The following is a 24,613-nucleotide window of genomic DNA, read 5'->3' on the forward strand; positions in this document are numbered from 1 at the left end:
ACCACAGGGTTAGACATAAAGGTAAAGGTAAAGGGACCCCTGACTGTTAGGTCCAGTCGTGGCCGACTCTGGGGTTGCGGTGCTCATCTCGCTTTATCGGCGCACAGCTTCCGGGTCATGTGGCCAGCATGACTAAGCCGCTTCTGGCAAACCAGAGCAGTGCACGGAAACACCGTTTACCTTCCCGCCGGAGCGGTACCTATTTATCTACCTGCACTTTTGACGTGCTTTCGAACTGCTAGGTTGGCAGGAGCAGGGACTGAGCAACGGGAGCTCACCCCATTGCGGGGATTCGAACCGCCGACCGACCTTCTGATCGGCAAGTCCTAGGCTCTGTGGTTTAACCCACAGCACCACCTTATTATTATTATTATTAAATTTAATTTATATGCCGCCCTATACCCGGGGGTCTCAAGGCAGTTTTACTAGAAAGCTGGACCAAGAAAGGTGAGAGGTGGATGTTGTCTGTATAACGGCAGTATCCTTCCCTTTCAAAAATTGCAAATCAAAAGCAGAGTTATTCATAGTAATCAGGCCTGCTTTAAATACATCAATACTTAAAAACAAATAAGCCAGCAGTAAGAGTTTACACGTCCCTTCCCCATCTGCTGATTTTGTTTTTATTTAGTAGGATTATTTGACATCATACTGCTTGCTGCCAGATGGTACAGTATGCTTTTCGAAGTGACCAACCAAATATTTGTTAGAATGTTCCAGCATGCCTTTTCTTTTTTCCCCGAACAGCTATCCCACCATGGTTCCAAAAATAGAGGCAACACTTTCTCCACTTGGACAAATAAAAAACGTTATTTGTGGCAACTTGTTTGGTTCTAATTTTTGCCTTAAAAAAAAAGGATATTGTGAGAAAACAATTTCTGTTCTTATTTAGAGCTGCATTAAGGAAGCTTAATGATTTGGCCGTGCCCCACAGGATTTTTAAAAAATTTCTCTTCCGTTTTAAACAGCAGGTCCCTGTACATTTTTGATCGTCACCTTTATTTTATTTTTAAAAATGTGGTTGACACATGGAACAGGGAACCATTAAGAGCTTCACCTGCAAAGCCATCTCGGGTTTTAATTCAGCTGTAGGAGTGCAGATATTTAAGTCTGTGGCTGCTGGTAAACCTCTGAACTCCGGTTCTGTTTAAAGATTGTTTGGCCAACAATGTATATATTTCTCAATCAAAAGTCTGTTCATCAATTAAGGGTTGTGTTCCCAGACTTCTATTTTTCCTGCAATATTATGGATGTCATTTAGGTATTTTAATTGTGGACTGTACAACTGCGGCCTTCAACTGGTGAATCGTGTTTTCGAAATCTAAGTTTCAGCTATGGGGATAATTATCTGAGGAAATTAACATAATATATGGGATTACTACTTCTGAACCCATCTTCAACCATACAGCTGGATTCAAAATGGCCAATTCAAAAGTCTATAAGGAACACACACACAAACACAAGATTTATTCTTAATTTCTAGTAAGGAAACCATCCATAGTGGCCTCCAAAGAAATTGATAACAGCAGCAAGCAGAAGAAGAGATGTCATTTTTATTGACAAAATATAACCATCAAACATAAATGACATCAGGAAAAGCTAGATGTTTGCATCATGAATTAGGCCTGAAAAGAGATTTGGGGCTGTGTACAAAACTCCAGCTCCACTTGCTCAACAGACCTCCATGCCCTTGACGGAAATTCCTTTCTCTATCTTGTTCCCTGCAGCCCGTGTGTGGGACCCTCCAGAGCAGATTGGGAGGGGTGTACAAGGAAGGGGGAGGTGAGGAAATGGAGGACAATTATAGCAGAATTGAAGCATCCCCTTACTAATATTGGCTTTATAGATTCATCCGATGCTTCGAGCTGCCATGTGATACAGGAATTCTACAGCTGACATCGCATGCGACACATGGTTCATTTTGTAACCTGCTTTTAATACATGACTAACCCATCAGATGTTTTTAAGCTGTTATTTTATCAGCCAAGTAAGGTAACCAACCTCCATTAACTGCCACCATTGCATCGCTGGCCCATCAGTCTGTAATACTTCCTAGAGAAAGGTTTTATTACGATGTATTTATTAAATAAGGATTTATTTATTTTTCCAAAAGGAAAAAATACATGTTCCAATTTTTGCAGCCGTCTGTTCCCATTTTTGAAAGCAGCCATCCCAAGCATGGAGGCAGGGATCCCAATGAGATCTTGTGCATGTGCAAAGAGCCTTCAGGTGTGCGGGAGGAGCTGACGTACTTTCCCAACTGCAGCTCCTTGTGCAAAGTCAAATGCTTCTTCCGGACAGGTCTCTCAAGAGGTTTTTCAGTGGGTGCAAGGAAACGTGATGGGATGGGGAGCCACTAAATTCCAGAACACCTGTGGAACGCAGAAACGCTTGCAAACGAAACCTAATTACGATCTTCCACGATATAGGACAGATCTAAAAGCAGACTGGCCGTCTCAACAGCGACTTGTAGGCCATTCCTTTTCGCTGCAAAGCAGTCCAGAACGGGATTGTCGGCGGAGGTTACGGAAGACTTGCCAACGCAACTTTGCGGGGGGAAAGGATGAGAATGGCACTGCAGAATCTTCCAATCGAGACCTTGCTGGGGGCCATAAAGGCCGCAGCCGCACCTCTGAACTACGTCAGACCAATCAGACCCGCTAGGAAGATCAGGTGGAACGCTCCAAAAATGTCCCCATTTCGTATCTGTGAGAACGTCGCCGCCGTCATGCTCTAGGCAGCGAGCCACAGATTCTAGCGAGCCACAAAAGGAATCGGCCACCAACTGGAACTCTGCCCACGAGCAGCACAAATTTTCCAAGGTGCTGCATGTCACAGCGCAACTCTAAAATAGGAAGGGGATGGGGTTGAGAAAACTATTTCCTAGTATGTTATGATTAAGATACAAAACAAAGATATTCAACGTGAAGAGCAATCCTATGCGTTGTTTGCTTAGAGGTAAGTCTCGCTGTATTACTCCCAGGAAACTGAACATAGGATTACAGCCTCCGTATAGGGTTTGAGCCAGAGGAACCAAAGCAACGCTAGCATTATTTTTAGAAAGCAAGTGTCTTAAATTAATATTTTGCCTGGAAAACAATGTTAATTACAATTCCACTCACTTTTATTTATTAGTAAATGTCACTGGGGTGGTTCCAGACTTAGTCATACTCAAAGTAAACCTAATGAAATCAATGGGAACTAAGTCTGTCATGACAGTTTAATGATTATTTATTCTTCCTCTTTCTGTATTATTTTAAATTTACAATAAAAAAAATAGTCACAATGACTGGCGAAAGTACTCTTATTTTAATAGGTTTAGTCAGAGTATGATTAAGACTGGATCCAAACTATTAAAGACCGTGTACTCAGCAGCAGGAGACTCAGGTAGTTTGCAATCTAACAGAACCACCTTTGCCATCGGGAGTGGCCACTGGGACCATACACCAGTCCTAAAGGTTCTTCATTGGCTCCCAGTGCATTTACGAGCACAATTCAAAGTGTTAGCGCTGACCTTTAAAGGTCTAAGTGGCCTTGGCCCAGTGTACCTGAAGGTGTATCTCCACCCCCATCGTTCAGCCCAGACACTGAGGTCCTCCTCTGAGGGTCTTCTGGTGGTTCCCTCACTGCGAGAAGTGAAGTTACAGGGAACCAGGCAGAGGGCCTTCTCAGTACTGATGCCCTCCCTGTGGGACGCCCTCCCTTCAGATGTCAAGGAAATAAAGAACTATCTGACTTTTAGAAGACATCTGAAAGCAGCCCTGTATCGGGAAGTTTTTAATGTTTGATGTTTTAGTATGTTTCGATATATGCTGTGAGCCACCCAGAGTGGTTGGGGAAACCCAGCCAGATGGGCAGGGTATAATAATAATAATAATAATAATTATTATTATTATTATTATTATTATTAATTACTTGGGGCTCATTCTGCATTATTATCATTAATGATTACAATAATACAAGTAATGGATTAATTTTATTACTCAAGACTGGTTTCATACACATCAGATAAGTGATGAAGAAATATCTCATCTTTATGAAGACAAAATCATTCCATACAGTTTCAGTTTACAGCAGGAAAAGAATTTTTCAAATAGCCATTTACGCAATACCGAAGAATGAACGAAATAGATAGGAGAATAAATGAGGCTGAGGCCTTTCACTAGAATGCGCTGATCGGATAAGATTTTAAGAAGTGCTTGTGCGTTTACTTTTTTTTTCAAAAAAGAGCAATACAGGCTTGAGGATGCTATGGCTCAGACTACTCAGTAACACACAGGTATCTGTGATGCTTTGTAGTCCAGTCATGCTCATCAGAGAAGATATCTGCAAGGTGGGGGAGACCCTGCTTTTCTCTCTCGTCATTTTCCAGACCAAAATTACCCTTCCCAAGCAGGGCAGAGGCGGGGGAAGTTGTATGCCTTCCTCTCCCCTACTTCTCAGCAGGGGATAAAAACAACTTGGGAAGGTTTTTGTGCTGGAGTTTTCTCCGTGTGGGAGGCAATTTTGAGCTGACAAGGGAATAAAGAAGGAAGGAGAGAGCATCTTCCTTCGCTTCACCCTTCCTGGGAGCCCGCCCATGCTGTTTTGGATTTAAACAACATCAGCAACAAAATCCCCAAACCATACAGGGTTTTAAGAATTGCAGGCATTTAGAGCCTCGGAAAGGTGTTTCACCTCCGCCAATAAACCCTCAATGCTCTGAGCGGATTTAAGTGCATTAAACAGCTTTAAAAAGCCACGCGGATCTCAGCATACCTTGTGCCTTACGTAGGACGACAAATGAGTTTCTGTACAGCCGCCACCTAACAGTACCCAGGGGTCGGAGACAGTTAATTGCAAAACATGCTCCGCCGTTTGACAAGCCAGCTAGGAAAGAAGCAAAGGACTTCCTGTTGTTATTGTTCTTTAAGCCGAGGAAGAAAAATCCAGGTGAAATAAAGAAATGGTTTTAAAGTGGAGATCTCCTTATGCAACCCATCTAAAACAAAAAGCCATTCGCTCATTGTATCTGCATCTGCCACATTCCCTCAAGGAGCTCTGTGTAGCGGACATAAGGCTTATCCCATTCTGTCCACAGCAACCTTGTGAGCTGATCGAGGCTGCGAAGTCCTGACTCGCTCACGTCACCAGGATACTTTCATAGCTGAGCGGAGACTTGAACCCAAGACCAACCACAACCGGGAAGCAACACATTGGGGAAGGCCGATTTAGGCGAAAAGTCTCACTCAGCTGCAGCTGATTTTGCTACCTATGCGAATTAGCTCAAGAGACCTCACTCATAAACGCAATCCCGATAGCATAAGGCAGGCTTCCTCAACCTCAGCCCTCCAGATGTTTTTGGCCTACAACTCCCATGATCCTTAGCTAGCAGGACCAGTGGTCAGGGATGATGGGAACTGTAGTCTCAAAACATTTGGCGGGCAGAGGTTGAGGAAGCCTGGCATAAGGCCATTACTGCTTGCAAACGGCCTCCTTTGTTAGATTAAGCAGTGGTGGACTGGCAGATTTCCACAAACTATTAATGATTCGTCCCCTCAATGCTTCTCCAAGAATAGGCATCACAGCCGATCTTTAAAGAGATTACACCTACCCTCAGCTCCTCCCATGCAGTTTCGTTCCTGCTACAGAGCACCAAGCTGCAGACAACCGGGTCGTCAGGGATTAGATGCAAGAACCGTTTTGAAGCAAACGACTCGGCCCGCAAGTCCTTCAGGCGGCCATAGCAAGCAGGGGACAGAAATTGCAAAGAAGGCATCGGCTGAGAACCTGTTCAAACGAGGGGAAGTCACGGCATGGCATTATCTCACAAACATAGCGTAGCGTTGCATGGAACCGAAGTGAACTGAGCATGTTTCAAAGGCAAAAGTATGAACGGGCCTTTTCTGCAGTGGCTCCCTGTTTGCAGAAGGCTCTCCCAAGGTAGGTTTGGCTGGCGCCTTCATTAGACACCTTGAGGCGCCAGGCACAAACATATTTCAAAATGTAGGGGTGGGCTCATATCATTTTCTATAAAAGGTAAAGGTAAAGGGACCCCTGACCATTAGGTCCAGTCGTGACCGACTCTGGGGTTGCGGTGCTCATCTTGCTTTATTGGCCGAGGGAGCCGGAGTACAGCTTCCGGGTCATGTGGCCAGCATGACTAAGCCGCTTCTGGCGAACCAGACCAGTGCACGGAAACGCCATTTACCTTCCCGCCAGAGCGGTACCTATTTATCTACTTGCACTTTGACGTGCTTTCGAACTGCTAGGTTGGCAGGAGCTGGGACCGAGCAACGGGCGCTCACCCCGTCGCGGGGATTCGAACTGCCGACCTTCTGATCGGCAAGTCCTAGGCTCTGTGGTTTAACCCACAGCGCCACCTCCGTCGCTATCATTTTCAATATGTGTTATGTATCTGAGTATATTTCAATATGGTTCTCTAATTCTTATTCTTCTTCCCCTGGGTTCTAGCCCAGGGATGAGGAACTTCAGGCCGGGGGCATGCAGGCCCCCATCTCTCATCTGGCCCTCAGGACTTTCGCAGAGGTCATGCCCCCTTCCGCCTCCCTCTCCCCAGGCCATCCCCCTCATTTGTCCTGCATGGAAACCTCAGTGTTTTTGCCAAGCTAAGATGCGTTTCTCTTCCCACTTGGTTTCAATGCATCTAAGTCGGGTTTATTGTCTGGGGTTTGTTTTTTTTTTGTCTGGTTGTAAGTTGTTTTGAGTTGCCCTGGGCTAAATAAAGCGACTTAAAAAATTAATCATAATAAAAAATAATAAATCCTTGAATTCCAGTGAGGGCTCTTGCTCGCCTGCTTGGAGGAGAGGAGTTTTTAGAAACTAGCCTGCTGGATGAAAGGTAACATTCACATTAGTTCCTCTGCCCACCAGGTTGCCCAGAGAGCTGGGCTGAAAAATGTTGCTGTCAGTTATATGCACCACCATGTGCCCTCTTAAGTCTAGACCAGTGGTTCCCAACCTTTTTTTGGCCATGCCCCAGCTAAGCATCTCTAAAATCCTGATGCTCCGGTCCCCCCGTGACATAATTCTCATTATTCAAAAAGTGAACTTCTATTCACGTGCAGGAAGCCTAAAAGTCCATTATCTTGGTCTAAACAAGCTTCCAAATTGCCACCCTTAAAAATCAAATTGCCCCTCTGTGGGGCGTGTGCCCCACGTTGGGAACCACGGGGCTAGACGTAGGTTTGCTACGTGAAAACTACCCTGCTGGCGAGTTCAGGTACAAAAGGGAAATCGATAATGCAAGCAAGTTCTCTCAGAGGCTGAACTCCTGCTCACCTTTGATAGCCTAGCCAAATTCTACAAAAACTGGGTTGCATCATCACTGTTTATTCTTATTGCTATTAAATTTATATGCATTGTCATAGTTGGGTTGCATCAGCAGAGCCAATGAAGAGCCATGTGCATCATTAGCTACATGGACTATATTTGAACGGCGCACCCTCATTAACGAACCAAAACATGGGGATGGAAAGTAGCACATCGGAGGAATTGTCACGAGCGAGAATACTGCTTATGGCATTACTCTTCCCCGAGAAGCACATCATGAACCTTTCAAGATCGAAAACTCTTTTTAAAGTCTTCATTTTGGCATTTTCACATGATTAAAGGTAAAGGTAAAGGGACCCCTGACCATTAGGTCCAGTCGTGACCAACTCTGGGGTTGCGGCGCTCATCTCGCTTTATTGGCCGAGGGAGCCGGCGTACAGCTTCCGGGTCATGTGGCCAGCATGACTAAGCCGCTTCTGGCGAACCAGAGCAGTGCACAGAAATGCCGTTTACCTTCCCGCCGGAGTGGTACCTATTTATCTACTTGCACTTTGACGTGCTTTCGAACTGCTAGCTTGGCAGGAGCAGGGATCGAGCAACGGGAGCTCACCCCGTTGCGGGGATTCGAACCGCCGACCTTCTGATTGGCAAGCCCTAGGCTCAGTGGTTTAAACCACAGCGCCACCCGCACCCCCTTTCACATGATTAGGAAAGAACAAAAATCTGCTCGTTACCTGTTATTTGCTTCAGCGGCTCCATCATTGCCGCCCCAACTCTTTCTACAGCCACAACATGTTTCTCCTTCAAGTACTGCTTCAGGGCTGGGTGGATAACTTTTTGGCACACCACAAGGCTCACACCATCGTCTACCATTTGCATGCCTAAATTAAGCAACTGGCCTAAGACTTCCGCTTCCAGAAACATTCTTTGATGGACAAAGATGGTTCCTTCTCCCGTGTCAGACAAGTCTCCTGATAGGGACAGAGAGAAAAGCGCCATCTTGATTGCGCACGAAGGAGCCGTTTTGATGGGAAGCTCTGTGGTCAGATTCAAGTCGGGCGTTTCAATCAGAAGTCCAGGATAGACCGCAGAATCCATAGCTCTCCTATCTTTCACAGGTATATAAAGACTTTTCCCGAACGCAACGCTGGTCTCCGTGTTTTCTGGGCTGATGGTCAACACAAAGGCCTTCAGAACCAGAGTGCTGATATGATCTACCTCGTTCCTGCTAAGCATGCAGGCCCGTTTGCTGGTCAGCACACTGCGCACCAACCCGAGAGGGATCTTGGAGCTGCCGAAATCCACCGGCACTCTACAGCCGCATGCTTCGGATGAGAGATAGTCGGTGCACAGGCTCAAAAGGTGCTGGCAGATTTTAATGGAAGTGCATGGAGCAACGTTCAAAGCTCTGATTTTTTCAAGCAGGCTGCAGCAGAGAATGGCCGTGAATAAGCCGCAGTCACTGAAACGGGAGAGGTGACTCTGCACGGAGGCTGTCAGAAGTTTTAGCACTGGGTGGGTGATGCAGAGGCTAGCGAGCAACGCGGATGACTGCGATGTGGTGCAGACATATCCTCCCATACCACTGTGGAGCTGTTTAAACCTACCTGTGGGGCCATAGCAAGACTTGACTATTTCACTGAACACAGACAGAACACAGCTAATGGCTTCCTTAGTCAAAGGTTTGCTGGTACACAATGAGGGCTTTTTAGCATCGAGGCGAGACATTTTTCTCCCCCCAGGAAAGATTCCAGTCAGGACTTACTACACCCCGTATAGTTGTCTCTTCTTCCCGGTACTTATGGAAATGTTAAAAGGAAAAGAAGAAGAAGGATATGTTTCCGTTTCCACAAAGCACATTTAATCAACTATGGAGTCAATGACAAAACAAATGCACACTTGCTATGCTAGCTACCAATGTGATGATGCAGAGATTGCGTCATTCATCAAGACCCTTTGATTTAATTTCCAAGCTTGTTTTAGCAGAGGACTTTGCGGCTCGTTGAATGAAATAGGTCCCAAGATGGACACCGACAAATGACAGTCCGGCCACAAGGAGCCAGTTTTTCCGAATCCAGCTGATCTTCTTCATCTCTTTTGTTCACGGCCCGAAACTCAAATGAACAAAGTGAAGTGGAGCTACAATTTTAGAAAAAGAGAGGGGTGGTGAATGAGGCTGCCATTAGAGGCACAGTTATATATTTGTTGTAGATACAATATATTTCAATGAGACCTGCGGGCAAACAGCAGGCCAGCTCAGCAGAATGTGATTATAGCATAATGTGCATTCAAACTGGTTAAAAGACCCTCACAAGTCCTTCCCTGTATAATCGGTTATGCAAGCACAATGCAAAAATCCCGTGTTCTTTTAAAATGCTGGGAGAGAGAAACAGTAACCAAAGCAACCAGCCAAGGAAACACCCTAATTTTGACTTGCAGGGCTTCATTTCACCTATATTTTGGCGTACAAAGCAGAAATGTGACCGAAATAATCATGCATTTTCTCAGCTCACATTTTAGCAAGACAATTCACACCAAACGGATCACTCTGCGTATTTTTTTAACACCATTGGGGCTCGTTTAAAGTCCTATCATGTATTTGACAGGAGGCACATCATGTGATCTGGTATCCGATAACTCTGGCTGCACGAGCAAGGTGTGTGAAATATTGGAAACATCCTTTTTATGTTAGGGAACTGCTACCCCCCCCCCCAAAAAAAACCTAGTGTGAATCTTTAGACACAACACATCCCAGCGACAAGATGTTAGGGGGCATGGCTGAATCGTATAGACTTTAACTGTCTCTTCAGGAGCCTGATATGTCATTTTCATTTAATTTTGAATGAAACAGAAAGCCTATTGACCTCTTGAATTTGAGGGGAATTATCAGTTTAATACAGAGCTTGAAGATGACACTAGGAAAAGTGGAATTCTTCACTGTAAGTGTTGCATCCTTTCTTGGCCAATCAATTCTTTGTCTGCTCCCATATCCTACCCACATTGGTCTCCAACAGGTGCCCCATGAGTCCTTGGCAATGAAATTCTACATGGGGGGGGGGAGCCAGAAGAAAGGAAGCCACAATCCACAACTTCCCACTGCAGTCGAAACCCACACAGCCAACCTTCAGACGAAGGACCAACATCTGAATGCAGAAGGTTCCCGAAATCAACCCATGTGCCCAAGCAGTACTACCAGCATGGCCACAAAGTTCAGACAATGCAGCTGCACACCTTTCCATCATGGCCCAACCAAACAAGGGAGTAGCAAGAGCACCCACAATGCATATGATCAGGTTTGCAGATGGGATCTGTGAGTGTCACTGGCCATGGGTAGTTCTTGGTTGGTGTCAGACTACGTGGCCTTCAAAACTTCATATGCTGGTGGAAAATAAAAGCCACAGTTGCCATGCCCATCCCTGTAGGCGGGCAGGAAAGGGATCTCAGCCATTTGCTGGCTGCACCTTGTCATGGGCATTGGGATATGGAGGGCAGAACTGGAACCGTGGTGGTTCCTATACTTAGTCAATGGGAATTATAGGGACAGAACTACCTAAATTGTACAGAAACTTATTCATGTATGCTACTACAGCAGCAAGAATGCTATTTGTCCAAAAGTGGAAAGAAGCAGAAGTCCCAGCAAAGGAAGAATGGACACAAAAACTTATGGAATATGCAGAAATGGCGAAACTTGGCGGAAGAGTAAGAAATCAAGATAACAAACTTTTTATAAAAGAATGGAAATGGTTTATTGGATATTTACAGATAAATTGCAAACTGATAAAATCATTGGCAGGATTATTGTAATAACCTGCAGTTTCCTAAGAGTATATATTTAAAGTAGATAATTAAATGAATTTGGGTATGCAGAAGATATTAAAAAATAAATTTAAGGACCCACAGAAAGAGGGGGAAGGACTTCCGGGTTAGCGCCTCCGGTAATGGCTGAATTCCTCTGATCGGGAGGAATTTGCTTCGTGGAAATTAGGGTCTGGCCGCCACGGTGAAGGCGGGGACCCACAAAAAATCACAGGCGGGAGAAGCCTGTGAACGTGGGATTCGGCTGGCACCTTTTGCGCCTCCCCTACTCGCGGGGAAACCCGGTTTTGGGGATCTGGAGCGACGTGGGGTGAGTGGCGCGGTGCTTCGAATTGACTGCTTCTTTCACGGAGTGAAGCCGCATTGCTGTTGCCGGAGAGCGCTGACTTTTTCCTGTGGACAATTTGATCTTAAAACAACTACCCGTGAGTAGAACGGAAAATTGGATTTTTAAACATCTTAATTTAGCACCGAAACGGGGAGGTTTCAAACAGGAAGTCCGCCTTCCCCTTTTGTAAATAGACTGAAGCAAAGAGGCTGCAAGCTAAAGTCTTGGAAAGCCTTCCGTAAAGGATTAAACTTCCATCGGCTAAAATCATCAAACCCCCCATGGAAGCAGGAGAATAGGGGCGAAATTTTGGATCGTGTAAGCCTGCAGGAGAGAGTGAAGAAAGTCAAATTACCACCGCTCTGAACCTGGAAACGGGCTGCTAGTAAGACTGACGTTTTGGAAATGCTCATTGACTGTGAATAGATCGTTTGTTGACAGTTAGTTAAATAAGAGAAATACATTGTTTCCATTGTCTCCTTCTGCGTTTAAAAAGGAGTAAAAGTAACTGAAAATTGAAACTAACTTTATTGCTTGAACTGTGCTTAAAAGGATTGATACAAATAGAAATTGTTTCCCCCTAGAGGAAGCCTTTGAAATTGTTACATGAGCTGAGCTGGGGGAATTTCCAGCTGCAAGATAAAAAACTGTGAGAATCTGGGATTGACCTTGGAGCGTTAAGAATGTTGACAGAAGAAGCCTTAGTGGTTGCATTATGTAAGATAAATGATTCACTGGAACAGCTCCATAAGAAGACGGATGCGATGACTATAAAAATTGACAACTTAGAACAAAAAGTGACTAATTTGGGACAAAAAGTGAATATTAATACAGAAACTATTCAGGAATCGATACAGGGATCTACTTTGACATGGCAAATTGTGGAGAAGGCGGGGGAGAAAGTTGTTGTTGTTGTTGAACCTAAAGTAGCACAAGTGGAGAGGGAGAGAGCCCCAGCCTTACAGATGCAATTTGATGACTATAAGTTGATGCTTTTTATGATTGAATTTAGAGAAAGTCAGATTTTGAGGATTGGAGCCCCGCTTGGACTGGAGAAGGAAAGTTGGATAGATCCCTTCATGCAGGGATTTACTGACCTTTGGGACCTGGACTTAGGTCAGGAGGAGACTGGAGTTGTGGGGACCGCCAGATTTGGAGGAACTTTGAAATACGTCTTGAAATATCTTTTGAATCTTAGTTTTAACTATGGAGATTTGGCTGACTTGTCGAGAAGGAATAAAAACATTGCTAGGTGGGCATTTCCCCGAGATCTACTCTTCAGCATCAAAGGAAGGAAAATAAGAACAAGATCAGGAGAAGACAAAGTAAAGTGCATGTATAAATATGAAGAAGACTTGCAGAAGGGACTTGGAAAAGAGTTAAGAGCCTCGGACAGAAGATCACCAGGTTGATGGACTATATGGAATTGACGGAAATGACTGGCAGAATCCAAGACCAGGGAGAAGAGACGGTGGAAGAATATTGGAAAAAGTTTAAAGACTATATATGGAAATAATGTAAAATTAATGAGTGTTAGAAAAATGTTGGAATGGAATTATACGGCTTTAGTAGAAATGTTATAAGGAATTAAGCATAAATAAGTATTATAGTATTAATGGAAAATAAGGTTAAAATATGTTAAGATAGCCATATGACAGAAAATAGAGAAAGATGGAAAGGATTTGCTGAAATAATTAATAGAAATGGAATACAAAAAGGGAGGTGAGAGGAGGTCGATGAAACAAGGGAATGAAAGAGAGGGTATTGAGATGGTATGATGTGTGTTTTTTTTGAATTGTTTTTGCTCTCGTTTTGTGTTAATGTTGTGTTGTGTATTGTTTATATATTGTACTGTATTGTTTTTTCTTTCTTTTTCTTTTTCTTTTTTTCTTTTCTTTTCTCCTTTTTGTAAGGTTTAAAAGTAATAAATATTATTTAAAAAAAACAGAAAGAGGGGGAAGGAAGTCAAACTTTGAAATGTTAAACTGATTGTAAAACTAATGTAACGTATAAACTCGAAAAGTATAAATAAAAACTTTAAAAGAAATACTCAGTCAATGGACCTACTTTAAACAGGATGAGTCTGGAATCTGGAGTCAATGTCTTGTTGTTGTTGTTTTAGTGTTTATAATATTAACTTGTAAGATATGGATTTGTTTGTTTGGTTTTCTTCTTGTTGTTTTTTCTAGTTTTTGAATGTTGATTTTTGTGTGTTGTGTATTGTTATTTTTTGATATCTTTCGTGTTGTTGTTGTGTGGAAAATACTAATAAAATTCATTTTTTAAAAAAAGGATGAGTCTGGAATGAATTTATTGCGCCTGGGCAATTTATCTGCTATTCTTGAAGCAGCTGGAATGAATTTGCTATTCCTGGATTTGCTGCCAGTGGCCACCTCTTGGCAGCCTTTGCCCATTAGGCTTGTTTTCCTACTGGGGGCCAACGGCCACATCAGTCACACATCACCTTTGACCAATGCTGCAGGGTGGTTTGGGTGCTGCACTGGTGATCACGATTATTGTTGGGGTGGGAGTGTGTGATTTGGATCATTGCCGTAAGGATCTGACCTAATACGCTTAATTATTATTTGTTTGCTTTTGCAATTGGCCTAGCACCCCCTGCCTATGTTAAATGTATGTTTGTGAGCCCATTCTTCATCACAACCCATCTTGGAGCATGCCACAATTATGGGAGTCCACAGGGGGAGTTCAACACTCTATTCCAGGCATAGGCAAACTCAGCCCTCCAGATGTTTGGGACTACAACTCCTATCACCCCTAGCTAACAGGACCAGTGGTCAGGGATGATTGGAGTCGTAGTCCCAAAAATATCTGGAGGGCCGAGTTTGCCTATGCCTGCTCTATTCTCATCCCCACCCCAATTCCTGCAGATATCATTACAATGCAATAAAAGAAACACAACTGAAGAGCCCAATGAAGATCTACAGCAGATTTAAAACCAAACCCTAAGACAATGTTTAAGACACACTTGTGCATAAAGACTGCAGTTATGTTAATGCACTATAATCTGTCGGTATTAATTAGCCGAAGGACTGCAGTATTGATGGCAAACCTCTCTTTTTTCTACGTTTACAGAAACGACGGTTTTTATTTTTATTTTTTTTAAAAACAACCTTAGTAATAATTATTGAAGCTTGCAGACAGGCGGGTTCAGAAAAATTAGGTTAGGCATGTGCTTCTATGCATTATGCATGGAAAACCATATTTGCAGCAGCTCTGCAAAGGCAGCTGGTGAACCGCAGCTGGGATGCTTCACATTCATTACAGATCTGATCAGTGCCCGCATCCCATTTTGCCACCCTGTATGAAAATGTAAACTGATGAAAAATGTCACAGCAGATGAATTCAAGCAACCAGGAAAGCATTTTTTTAAAAAAGATAAACAGGCGGCGGCGTTGGGGGAATGGCTGCACCTTAAATTTAAAGCAGCAAATCCCATATTCAGACGTACGCCCCACAACCAAGATGAAATAAAAGCAAAAATGAAAGCTCGGATTCTTAAAGAATCCAGTCGCCCACCGCTGATTTAAGTGTCGCTAATCCCGGTGCATTTTCCTGGGTCACGCAGCTGCCTGGTTTTCAGTTAGCAGGAAGAAAAATCAAACCAGGTTTTTATTGGGTTTTTCCGTGAAAACAATTTTAGTCATGGAGCTGTACACGACGACATTACTTAGCATTTATAGACCACTGTCGGGTTTTCAAAGTGCTTCGCATTTTTGCTCTTTACAACAACCCTGTAAGGTAGGGCCTGTGTAATTCTCTCAAGCCCCAGGGAGAACACCTTGCCTAGGAAAACTTAGTGAGCTCAGAGCAGAGGTTAAATCTCAACCAAGGACTTCCTGGTTTGTAGCCCAGCCTCGTAATGAAAGAGGTGAGGACAGGTGACCCCACCTAGGCCCAAAGTCCCCCCCCCCCAAGCAGGCTCAAAGCTTCTCAAAATCCTTTTCTCAGCAGCTAAGCATCTGCTCATTTGCTCTGCTGTTGCAAAGCCAAAATGTTATTCTTTTATCAGTACGAGAAGGCTTCAAAAGCCAATGAATAGACTATGTCAATGCCAAGAATACTCAGGCCTGAGAACTGACTCTTATCTCATTCGGTTGTAACACATCTTGGACACTCTGAAACCCCCTTGGCTTCTCATCCCTCTTTCCAAAAGAGTCCCAAGACAGGAGCTTTCTGTTCAAGCTCAGGAAACTCACTCATCATGAGGCAGGACTCTTGAGGAGGAGGAGAAAGGGGAGGGAACTGGAAGGGGAATATATGCTCTGTGCAAATGACTGTGAACTCGTGCTTGTTTTGTGAATCTATCACACTTGCTCCTTCTACCAGCCGGATGGTAGAATAAAGCTTTTTCTCTGAAACTATTCCTTGAGTGTCTGTTGACTCCCATTTCCCCGTCCCGGGCGCAAAGCTCCTCTCACCCCAGGCTAAAAAGGCTACAGTAGTAACTATGCTATTTAGGGAAATGGAGCAGATTTGCTTCCAAATATTCTTTCTAAACCCACCTCTCTTATTGACTGACTTTCAGAAATTGCTAGCGTAAAATCTGTGCCTGTCTTTGACAGGCAGAGCCAAGGACTGCCTATTACGGACCACTGCTGTTCTGGGCACAGGAAGAGGCTCTGGACTGTAGAGATGCAGGAAAAGGGAACAATTTCTATAATTTTGCTGCAATACAAGATTCTCTTTTATTTGCATTGCCTTGATGGTTTTGTTCTTGCTGCAGCAGGAACTTACCTTTCAATTTTTCTGCAGCACCGTTATTGGCTATTTTTTTTACTTTTGCTGTCCTGTTGCAGTGCGTATGTCACAAGGCCAGGGTCAGGGATAGCGTCCTCACTCTTTGGCTGGAACATAGGATTGGATTTGATGTTATACCAGCCCCAGTGTATCAACGCAAGGCTAGGTCCCATAACAATCAAAACTTTGTAGTTCTTCCAAATGCTTTTAATGCCCATAGCGTGTCTGGCTGCTACCTATGTAAAGAACAGGAAAATTTGAAATACGTTCTACCGAACACAATTTAAACACGCATGCACCCTCATACCCCAACAGTAATAATTGTGCAATCAAGCAAAGACTGAACATTTGCATTTGGGTAGCATGATCCTAATGATATTTTCTCAGAAATAAGCCCCACAAATTTAAGGAGTACAGTCGTACCTTGGTTGTCAAACGGAATCCGTTCCGGAAGTCCGTTCGACTTCTGAAAACATTCAACAACCAAGACGCAGCTTCCGATTGGCTGCTGGAGCCTCCTGCACGCAATCGGAAGCTGAGTAAGCTGCATTGGATGTTTGGCTTCCAAAGAACGTTTGCAAACCGGAACACACTTGCAGCGTTCGGGAGCCAAAAGGTTAGACTCCTAAGGTGTTCAGCTTCCAAGGTACGACTGTACTGTACTTGCTTCCAAGGACATGCCATCTAGCCATAATCTTATAGCAATTTTATTTTCGATTCATGTTTGAAGAAAACCTGTGCTCTTTCCCCCACAGTTCCCTCCCTATGCTCTGTGCCCATTAAATAATGAAATCCTTAACTACTTACAGCAGAAGATCAGAGTCTGGATAGCTCGGTTGGTTAGGGCATGGTACTGATAATTTCAAGGTCGCAGGTTTGATCCCCTATGGGACAGCTGCAGATTGCTGAATTCTAGGGGGTTGGACTAGATGATCCTCAGGGTCCCTTCCAACTCCACAATTACCGTATTTTTCGTGCCATAGGACGCTCCGTCCCATAGGACGCACCTAGTTTTTTGGGGGGGAAATAAAGGAAAAATTTGTTTCCTTTATTTCCCCCCCAAAACCAGGTCGGGGAAACCGAACCAGGTCGAGGAACAGCGGGATGGCGGCGCTGCGCCTCCTTGCTGTCCCCCGAGCTTGAGGGGCTGGCCGATGTCTGTCCGGCGCGCGGGGCGGCAGGCTGCTATCCGCAGCGTGGGGAGCCGTGCGGGGAACTCCCGCAGGGCTCCAACACGCTGCGGATGTCTGCCCGGCGCGAGGGGCGCTCTGCTTCAGGGCGCCCCTTGCGCCGGGCGGCAGGCTGCTATCCGCAGCGTAGGGAGCCCTGCAGGAACTCCCGCAGGGCTGCCTAGGCTGCGGATGTGTTCCTGAAGCCTGGAGAGCGATAGGGGTCGGTGCGCACCTACCCCTCTCGCTCTCCAAGCTTCAGCGAAAGCCTGCATTCACCCCATAGGACGCACCCAGATTTCCCCTTCATTTTCGGAGGGGAAAAAGTGCGTCCTATAGGGCGAAAAATACGGTATATGATTCTATCTGGGGATGCACTCTTAAAAATCCTGCACTTACCAACTGTGTGATATGCAGCAATATGTGAGAGGGCTTTTTCAACAAGAGAACCGTGATTATGGAATCTAGCTGGCCTTGCCCCTGGTAGGTTTTGGAGGTGTCTTCTGAACAGGGCTGGATTAAGCATTAAGCAAAATAATCACATGCTTAGGACATCAAGGGAAGGGGGGCACCACAAAAAAATTCCATTGCTGGATTTACTATGGACCATATGGCACAGGTGAACAAAACATTATTTATACATCATTTTCCATCTTACTGTAGGTTGTTTCATTTCGAAAAACAAAATTTTATTTTATGGTTTATATTTTGAATTAGATATATATGAAGCGCTTAGGGCCTCTAAAGGTCTTAACCCAGCCCTGCATATAAAGACATTTTCGTTACTCAGGCATTTAGATGATTTAAAGTCAATTTGTTTTGCTACTTGATTTGTATCTTTTGTTTGTTTCAAAATGGTACAATGATATTTCAGTTAGGTTTATTAAATATATATATTGCTTTCCACGACAAAAAAATAAGAAAAAAATAATGCCCTGAAGTGATTTGAAAACAAATTAAATACACAAAAAAGAAACCACATAAGCACGTTAAAAACAGAGTTGGAATAAAATGCTTTGTTCCCACCAATCCAAAGCTGAACACCAAAACATTGCAAACACCCGTATTCTCTGGCATGTTTTGTAAGTGCCCTAAATAAATAATCTCTTTCAAAGACCTACGGTAGCTATATCAATTCTCCTTTTTATTGGAGGAACTGGGTTCATATGTTGTTCTTTCTTTAACCTGATATGCAGGTAACTCAAGCAGTTTATTCCCACATTCATTTTGTTTTGCTTACTGAAATTAAGAGTCTGTGTTTCTAAAAGTTCCAAGTTCATTTGTTAGCAGGTACTTAATTGATTAAGAACTGTTGTAAAAGGCTGCCTTCTTATGCTCTTTTTCTTGGTTATTAATCTCCAGTACAAATTCGTTTTTCTGTTTTGCCTGTTCTTTTTCACGATAAGCACTGAGTGGGTTCAGAATACCTCTTAGAAATGCTTTGCTAGCATCCCACACTTGCTGTCTTTGGAGCATTATTAACAGGGAGGGGAATGCAATTCTTCACATATCCTGATTACTTCTGGGTTTGAGAGCAAGAGCACATTTGACTTCTGGGGGCAGGCAGTTCTTGCTCTAGTTGCAATAATTGCATGGAAGTATGACTGTGCTCTATATAGGTTGATGTTTCATGAAACCTCCAGAGCAGATTAAGGGGTGGGTGGGGGGCAGAGTGGTGGAGGAGGAGGGGGGGGAAACAAAAGACCAGGATCCCCATAGCGCAAATGGATTTTTGATGCACAAGCAGGCAGACTTCATTGGATTCTGCCTACAACCTCTGTTACAAGAATTCCAAGGTCTCAAATATAGAATAAATGTTCATAAATGTACAAGGCAAACACATACATAAGTATGAGGCTTCCTCAACCTCGGCCCTCCAGATGTTTTGAGACTACAATTCCCATTATCGCTGACCACTGGTCCTGCTAGCTAGGGATCATGGGAGTTGTAGGCCAAAAACATCTGGAGGGCCGAGGTTGAGGAAGCCTGATATAAACCATGTGTCTGAAATAGTACAGCCATTTTGACTCTCCCAAATTGACCTGAAATATTTCTCTGCAAGGAGGAAGGAAATGGGAAAAGCTTTCCAATTGTCTTTAAACTGTAGGGGCTTATACCTTCCTTATCTGTTAAACTGAGGAAACTATTGATTTTTACTGTTTGGCCTTCCAAAGCGTGTATTTTTGCCCTTAGTGCTATCCTGGGCAGGACTCAATGCCCCATTTCTATCTACTGCTATCAGTATTTCCTAGTCTGAAAAATTAGATACAGTAGTCATAAAATTTAGGTTGGCCATCATTTGAGCATGTTTCCCTAGTGATCTGTTTACATTTAATAAAATAAACTGCCTTTCAGGGGCTACCATTTGATTTTCCGCAGTCTGTTCCCGATTCTACAAGTAAATCTCTGCAGGGCTGATTGTTCTGCGGGCTGCATATTCTCCTAGGCATTTATTTTTAACAATTCTTCATTTCCTTATACAGTACAAATGTCTGCGCGCTTCTTGAAAGCTTTCGCATTAGCTTTGACAATATATTTCTCCTTCTTCAGATTCAAAAACATTCTTCCCTTTTAATTAAAATGGTAATGCCAGGGTTACACAACGTGCTAAGAGGAAGGCACGCTTGGCAAACCCTCACCGTGATCAACTCCTGCCCAGAAACCACTGTGGAAAGACGTGTGGATCCAGAATAGGCCTCCACAGTCACTTACAGACTCACTGTTAAAACCATGTTTATGGAAGACAATGTTACTCGGCTACGAGTGATCGTCAAAGAAGAAGACAACGTCAGAATTCCTCTGGAGGCTTCTATGATCACAGAGCTGTAGAGTTGGAAGGGACCCCAAGGATCATCTAGAAACTAATTTCTTAAAAAACAATAGATATCTACACATAGAAAAGCGGTGCATCAGGGAAAAAATGAGGCTAGAATCTTTCCCTTGATGTCTAGTCTTCTATGCCAGGGGTGGCCAACTCCCAAGAGACTGCGATCTACTCACAGAGTTAAAGCCTAGTAGTGATCTACCCCCTTTTTGGGGGTTCAGGTCAAAGTTGTTGTAGGGAGGAGGGAAGCCCCTTTTTGGGGGTGCAGAGCTTTTTTTAGGGGAGCCAAACTTGTTCTTTGGGGAGAGCCAGTGAACTACCAGTGATCTACCACAGACATCCAGTGATCTACCGGCAGATCACAATCTACCTGTTGGACGTGCCTGTTCTATGCTAAGGGAATATTTTGTAGGAGCCAGTCAATCAACCTAAGGCACATTATTCATAGATATGAGCCTCATATATATGAGTATGCTAAATTGGTAAAGCTCAGGCACACCGTTATCATCTCAGTGAGAACTATGTTTAATCTTGATAGACTACATGGGCTTGGCAGAAATGATGAGCAGAATCCGAAACCAGGGAAGAGAGGCAGCGCAAGAAGAATGGAAAAAATTCAAGGACTATTTAAAGAAATATTATAAAGTTAATGAAAGTTAGAATGATGTTGGACTGGAAAGTAAATGGTTACTATTAGTAATGGTTAAGACAAGGAGAATAAGGAACAATAGTCTAAATCTAAATTAAAATAAGGGAAGATTTGCTGAACAATTGATAAGAATTTGGAATACAGAAAGGGGAGGCATGAGGAAGTCGGGGAAGAAAGGTATATGAAATTAGGATATGAAATGATACATGTTTTTTGTTCTGTTTTTGTTTTTGTATGTTTATGTTTGTTGTGTTGTGTTTATATGGAAAAAATAAAAATATTATAAAAAAAAAAAAGAGAACTATGTTTAATCTGCAGACCCACCTCCCACGGGCATATATAGATTCAGTCTTTAACTGAACTAGCCTTTTGCTCCCAATAAATGACCAATCAGAGACATCTGTCCTAATTCAGTTTGAGCTGCAGGCAGGATGAACAAAAAACCATAAATGATTTTTACAATTTCACATCTTTTTTTCTTTTAAAATAAGCAAAATCTTCTTTTTTAAAACAAACAAACAACCCCCCCCCCACATTATTTGGTTTAAAATGAAGCCGGCTTTTAATACAAGCCAACATGTTTTAAATGACACTGAAAATAAATCCGTGCTTCTCTGTCAAACATCCTTTTGCTTTTCTACGTAGAATAACGAACGGGAGGTGGGAGGGAGAATCTGAATTTAGGTCATATGACTGTCAAACAAATGGCATGGACATTTAGGGCACATGCCACCTAGAGTTAGGACATTTTAAAGTCAGTTGACTTCAAATGAAGGTTTAGGTTTGTGCTCCTGTCCTAGATTGTGTAAATGCTCTGCTTTGTAGCAAACAAACATTATCATTGTTACAGCAAAGGGTAACATGTGTTATCTTGTTCAGAAAATATATGAATTAAATAGTTGAATTAAAGTCAGTATTTTAGGGTGGGGGTGGGGTTATATAATCCATCCTAGTGACATAAAAAGGAACAACGGCATTTACTGCTTGCACAGTCACGTAGATGGAGTAAAAGTTCAGTTCTGCCCTACTGAAAGCAACACAGTACAGATAGAACAGCTCTGCAACTGAAGCTGCGTAGAATTTATGTTGGTGGTTCCTGCTCCAGCAAGTGACATGCATGTGGAAGCCTTGCTCCCGAGGGTGGATCACATTATCTGCACTAGGGTGACAGTGTTTTGCACATGGCAAACTTTCCTGCCCAAGCAAAATGGCAAGCTGTTAGTCAAAATGGGCATGTGCAGCTGCCCTTGGTCAAAATAATCCCCTTTAAGGCCAAAATCAATTGGCAAGTGCTGACAGGATTACATCTGGGGTCAGAATGGAGTATATAGGGAGGTATAAGCCCCTACAGTCCAAGGACAATTGGAAAGCTCTTCCCATTTCCTTCCTCCTTGCAGAGAAATAGTTGAGGTCATTTTATATTGCAGTATTTTGTTGCCGGTCCCACTTGTAAACTCATAATACCATAGCTTAAGAACACAAAATGCAGAAAAACAGTGCTTGCAATACAGATGCCTGCATGATCATTAACTACACCCAAGTCTACATGAATTTAAAGACATAGCAACAGCCTTCTGGATCAGGCCAAAGGACCATTTACTTCAACTTATTGTTCTCAGAGTGATCAACCAAATGCTTGCAGTAAGCCCCAAAGCAGGATTTATATGCCTAATAGAAATGCAGAACAAATCAATTCTGGGTTTTGTTGTGACTGGTCATAGGTTATGAACTACAACGGGCAGAGAGAGAGACACTATTCAGGGATCAGTTCTGTATGCTAGATTTGCATAAATATTACAAGCAATGACAGGTTTTAAAATTTAAGTCAAACGAGCAAACTTCCAGTTCGATAAATTGCAGTAGTTCATTTCGTAGACTTGTAGACTTAGAAGGGACTATGATATAGTCATCTAGTCCAATGGAACCCATGACCCTGAGATTAAGAATCTCATGCTCTACCAACTGAGCATATTTGGATAGTTAAAATTCAATATTTGGACTCCAATATTCAAGATCACAATGAGGACGACCCAACTTATTACACTATGCAATGAGCTTCCCAGTTCTAAATGAAATGTTAAGCTGGTTTCTGGGCTACACAACACTCCAGATTGCATGTGGACAGACTTATTTCTGCAGACAAAAAAACTTCCTGTTTAAAAACTAGTTTTTTACACAAGAAAGCTCCTCTCTGGCATGATCCTTTTTTACATTTGTGAAACAATAGCACTATAGTCAGCAGGTGGTGGTAATATGTCCTTTCCTTTGGTCTTGCAACACCCCGAAACCCCGAAATAAAGAAGACTTTTGTTACCCTCTCAGTGCACACATGGATAAATGGGGATTCTGCTACTAAGGGCTTGAAAGCAGTTGTGTTATAGTGGTTGAAGTGCTGAACAGAAACTATCAAGACATGGGTTTGAATCCCTACTTGGTCACGAAGGTCACTGGATGACCTTGGGCCAGTCACCTTCCCTATCTCTACCTCTCTTTTAAATCAGAGCCAGTGAAGGTGATGAATGTCTTGTGTGAGTGTCTGGAGGTGGTTGGAGGATGGATGGCGGCTAACAGATTGGGGTTGAATCCTGACAAGACAGAAGTACTGTTTTTGGAGGACAGGGGGCGGACTCCCTGGTCCTGAATGGGGTATCTGTGCCCCTGAAGGACCAAGTGCGCATCCTGGGAGTCATTTTGGACTCACAGCTGTCCATGGAGGCACAGGTCAATCCTGTGTCCAGCACAGCTGTCTACCAGCTCCATCTGGTACACAGGCTGAGACACTACGTGCCCGCAGACTGTCTTGCTAGAGTGGTGCATGCTCTAGTTATCTCCCGCTTGGACTACTGCAATGCGCTCTACGTGGGGCTACCTTTGAAGGTGACCCGGAAACTACAACTAATCCAGAATGCGGCAGCCGGACTGGTGACTGGGAGCGGCCGCCGAGACCACATAACACTGGTCCTGAAAGACCTACATTGGCTCCCAGTACTTTCTGAGCACAATTCAAAGTGTTGGTGCTGACCTTTAAAGCCCTAAACAGCCTCGGCCCAGTATACCTGAAGGAGCATCTCCACCCCCATCGTTCAGCCCCGGACACTGACGTCCAGCTCTAAGGGCCTTCAGGTGGTTCCCTCACTGTGAGAAGTGAGGTTACAGGGAACCAGGCAGAGGGCCTTCTCGGTGGTGGCACCCTCCCATCAGATGATAAGGAAATAAACAACTATAAATTTTGGGGTCTTCCTAAGAAAATTTCAACAACTTTGCAGGTGTCAGGAATTTGAAATTAATTTTACTAGCTTTCCAATTGCCCTTCTCCAGCATTTCTAATTTTTAAAAAAGGGAAGGAAGGGAAGAGTAAAAGTAGCCAAGTCTCTTATCTTCCTCTGCTGCTGAGAGAAGGTTAAATCTCCACAATTCAATGTCCCCCCCAGTAGTAGTAGTAGTAGTAATAATAATAATAATAATAATAAAATAACAGAGGGTTTCCTTCCCCTGCTGCTCCAGTACCTCTATCTCTCTCTCTCTCTTGGACAGGCCAGCAAATACTCTGCAAACCTCTCAGGCTCCGCAGCCCTCCTGAAAAGGACTTCAAGGAGAAATGAGACTACATATCCCATGATGCACCACGAACGCGAAGAGCTAGGCCGTCCACGGTAAGTGGCCCTCTGTGCATTCTGGGAGCTGTAGTGCGCATGTAGGAGGGAGACTAGGCCTCTCTCCCATGAAACCGGCAGGCTAATTGCCGGAGCGTGGGCTGTGACGAGCTATTGGCTGCCGCCCGTCACGTGGCCCCGTAGAAA

At 43.7% G+C, this 24,613-nt stretch overlaps 1 protein-coding gene and 1 long non-coding RNA gene across 4 annotated transcripts; one reads left to right on the plus strand and one right to left on the minus strand.

Moving 5' to 3' along the window:
• Window positions 1-1,530: 1,530 nt before the first annotated feature.
• MKKS (MKKS centrosomal shuttling protein) lies at window positions 1,531-24,584 on the minus strand. Of its 3 annotated transcripts, none has more exons than XM_083606859.1 (6): window positions 24,321-24,584; window positions 16,169-16,407; window positions 8,004-9,408; window positions 5,591-5,766; window positions 4,756-4,866; window positions 1,531-2,842 (listed from the first exon to the last, which is right to left on the minus strand). In XM_083606859.1, exons 3-6 carry the CDS (start codon window positions 8,995-8,997, stop codon window positions 2,402-2,404), a joined length of 1,722 nt encoding a protein of 573 aa, XP_083462985.1. In that variant the 5' UTR covers window positions 8,998-9,408; window positions 16,169-16,407; window positions 24,321-24,584; the 3' UTR covers window positions 1,531-2,401. The 3 variants fall into 3 exon arrangements, with proteins under 3 accessions (XP_083462985.1, XP_083462986.1, XP_083462987.1); XM_083606860.1 differs by lacking the exon at window positions 24,321-24,584 and adding an exon at window positions 22,989-23,114; XM_083606861.1 differs by lacking the exon at window positions 4,756-4,866.
• Window positions 2,851-4,214, plus strand: LOC310759600. Its single transcript, XR_014546452.1, has 2 exons — window positions 2,851-3,276; window positions 3,326-4,214. It is a non-coding gene; the product is annotated as an uncharacterized lncRNA (long non-coding RNA).
• Window positions 24,585-24,613: the final 29 nt, after the last annotated feature.

The sequence above is a fragment of the Podarcis filfolensis genome (genome assembly GCF_964270895.1).
Source record: "Podarcis filfolensis genome assembly, chromosome: 3".
Classification (NCBI taxonomy): Eukaryota; Metazoa; Chordata; class Lepidosauria; order Squamata; family Lacertidae; genus Podarcis; species Podarcis filfolensis.

Excerpts from the sequence above, each read along its gene's own strand:
- MKKS (XM_083606859.1), bottom strand. The coding sequence starts at position 8,997 with ATGTCTCGCCTCGATGCTAAAAAGCCCTCATTGTGTACCAGCAAACCT. Across the intron at positions 4,867-5,590 it reads CTGCATGGGAGGAGCTGAGG|CTGGCTTGTCAAACGGCGGA; the intron begins GTAGGTGTAATC and ends CTTCTTTCCTAG. Across the intron at positions 2,843-4,755 it reads CGTCCTACGTAAGGCACAAG|AGTTGCGCTGTGACATGCAG; the intron begins GTATGCTGAGAT and ends TTCCTATTTTAG.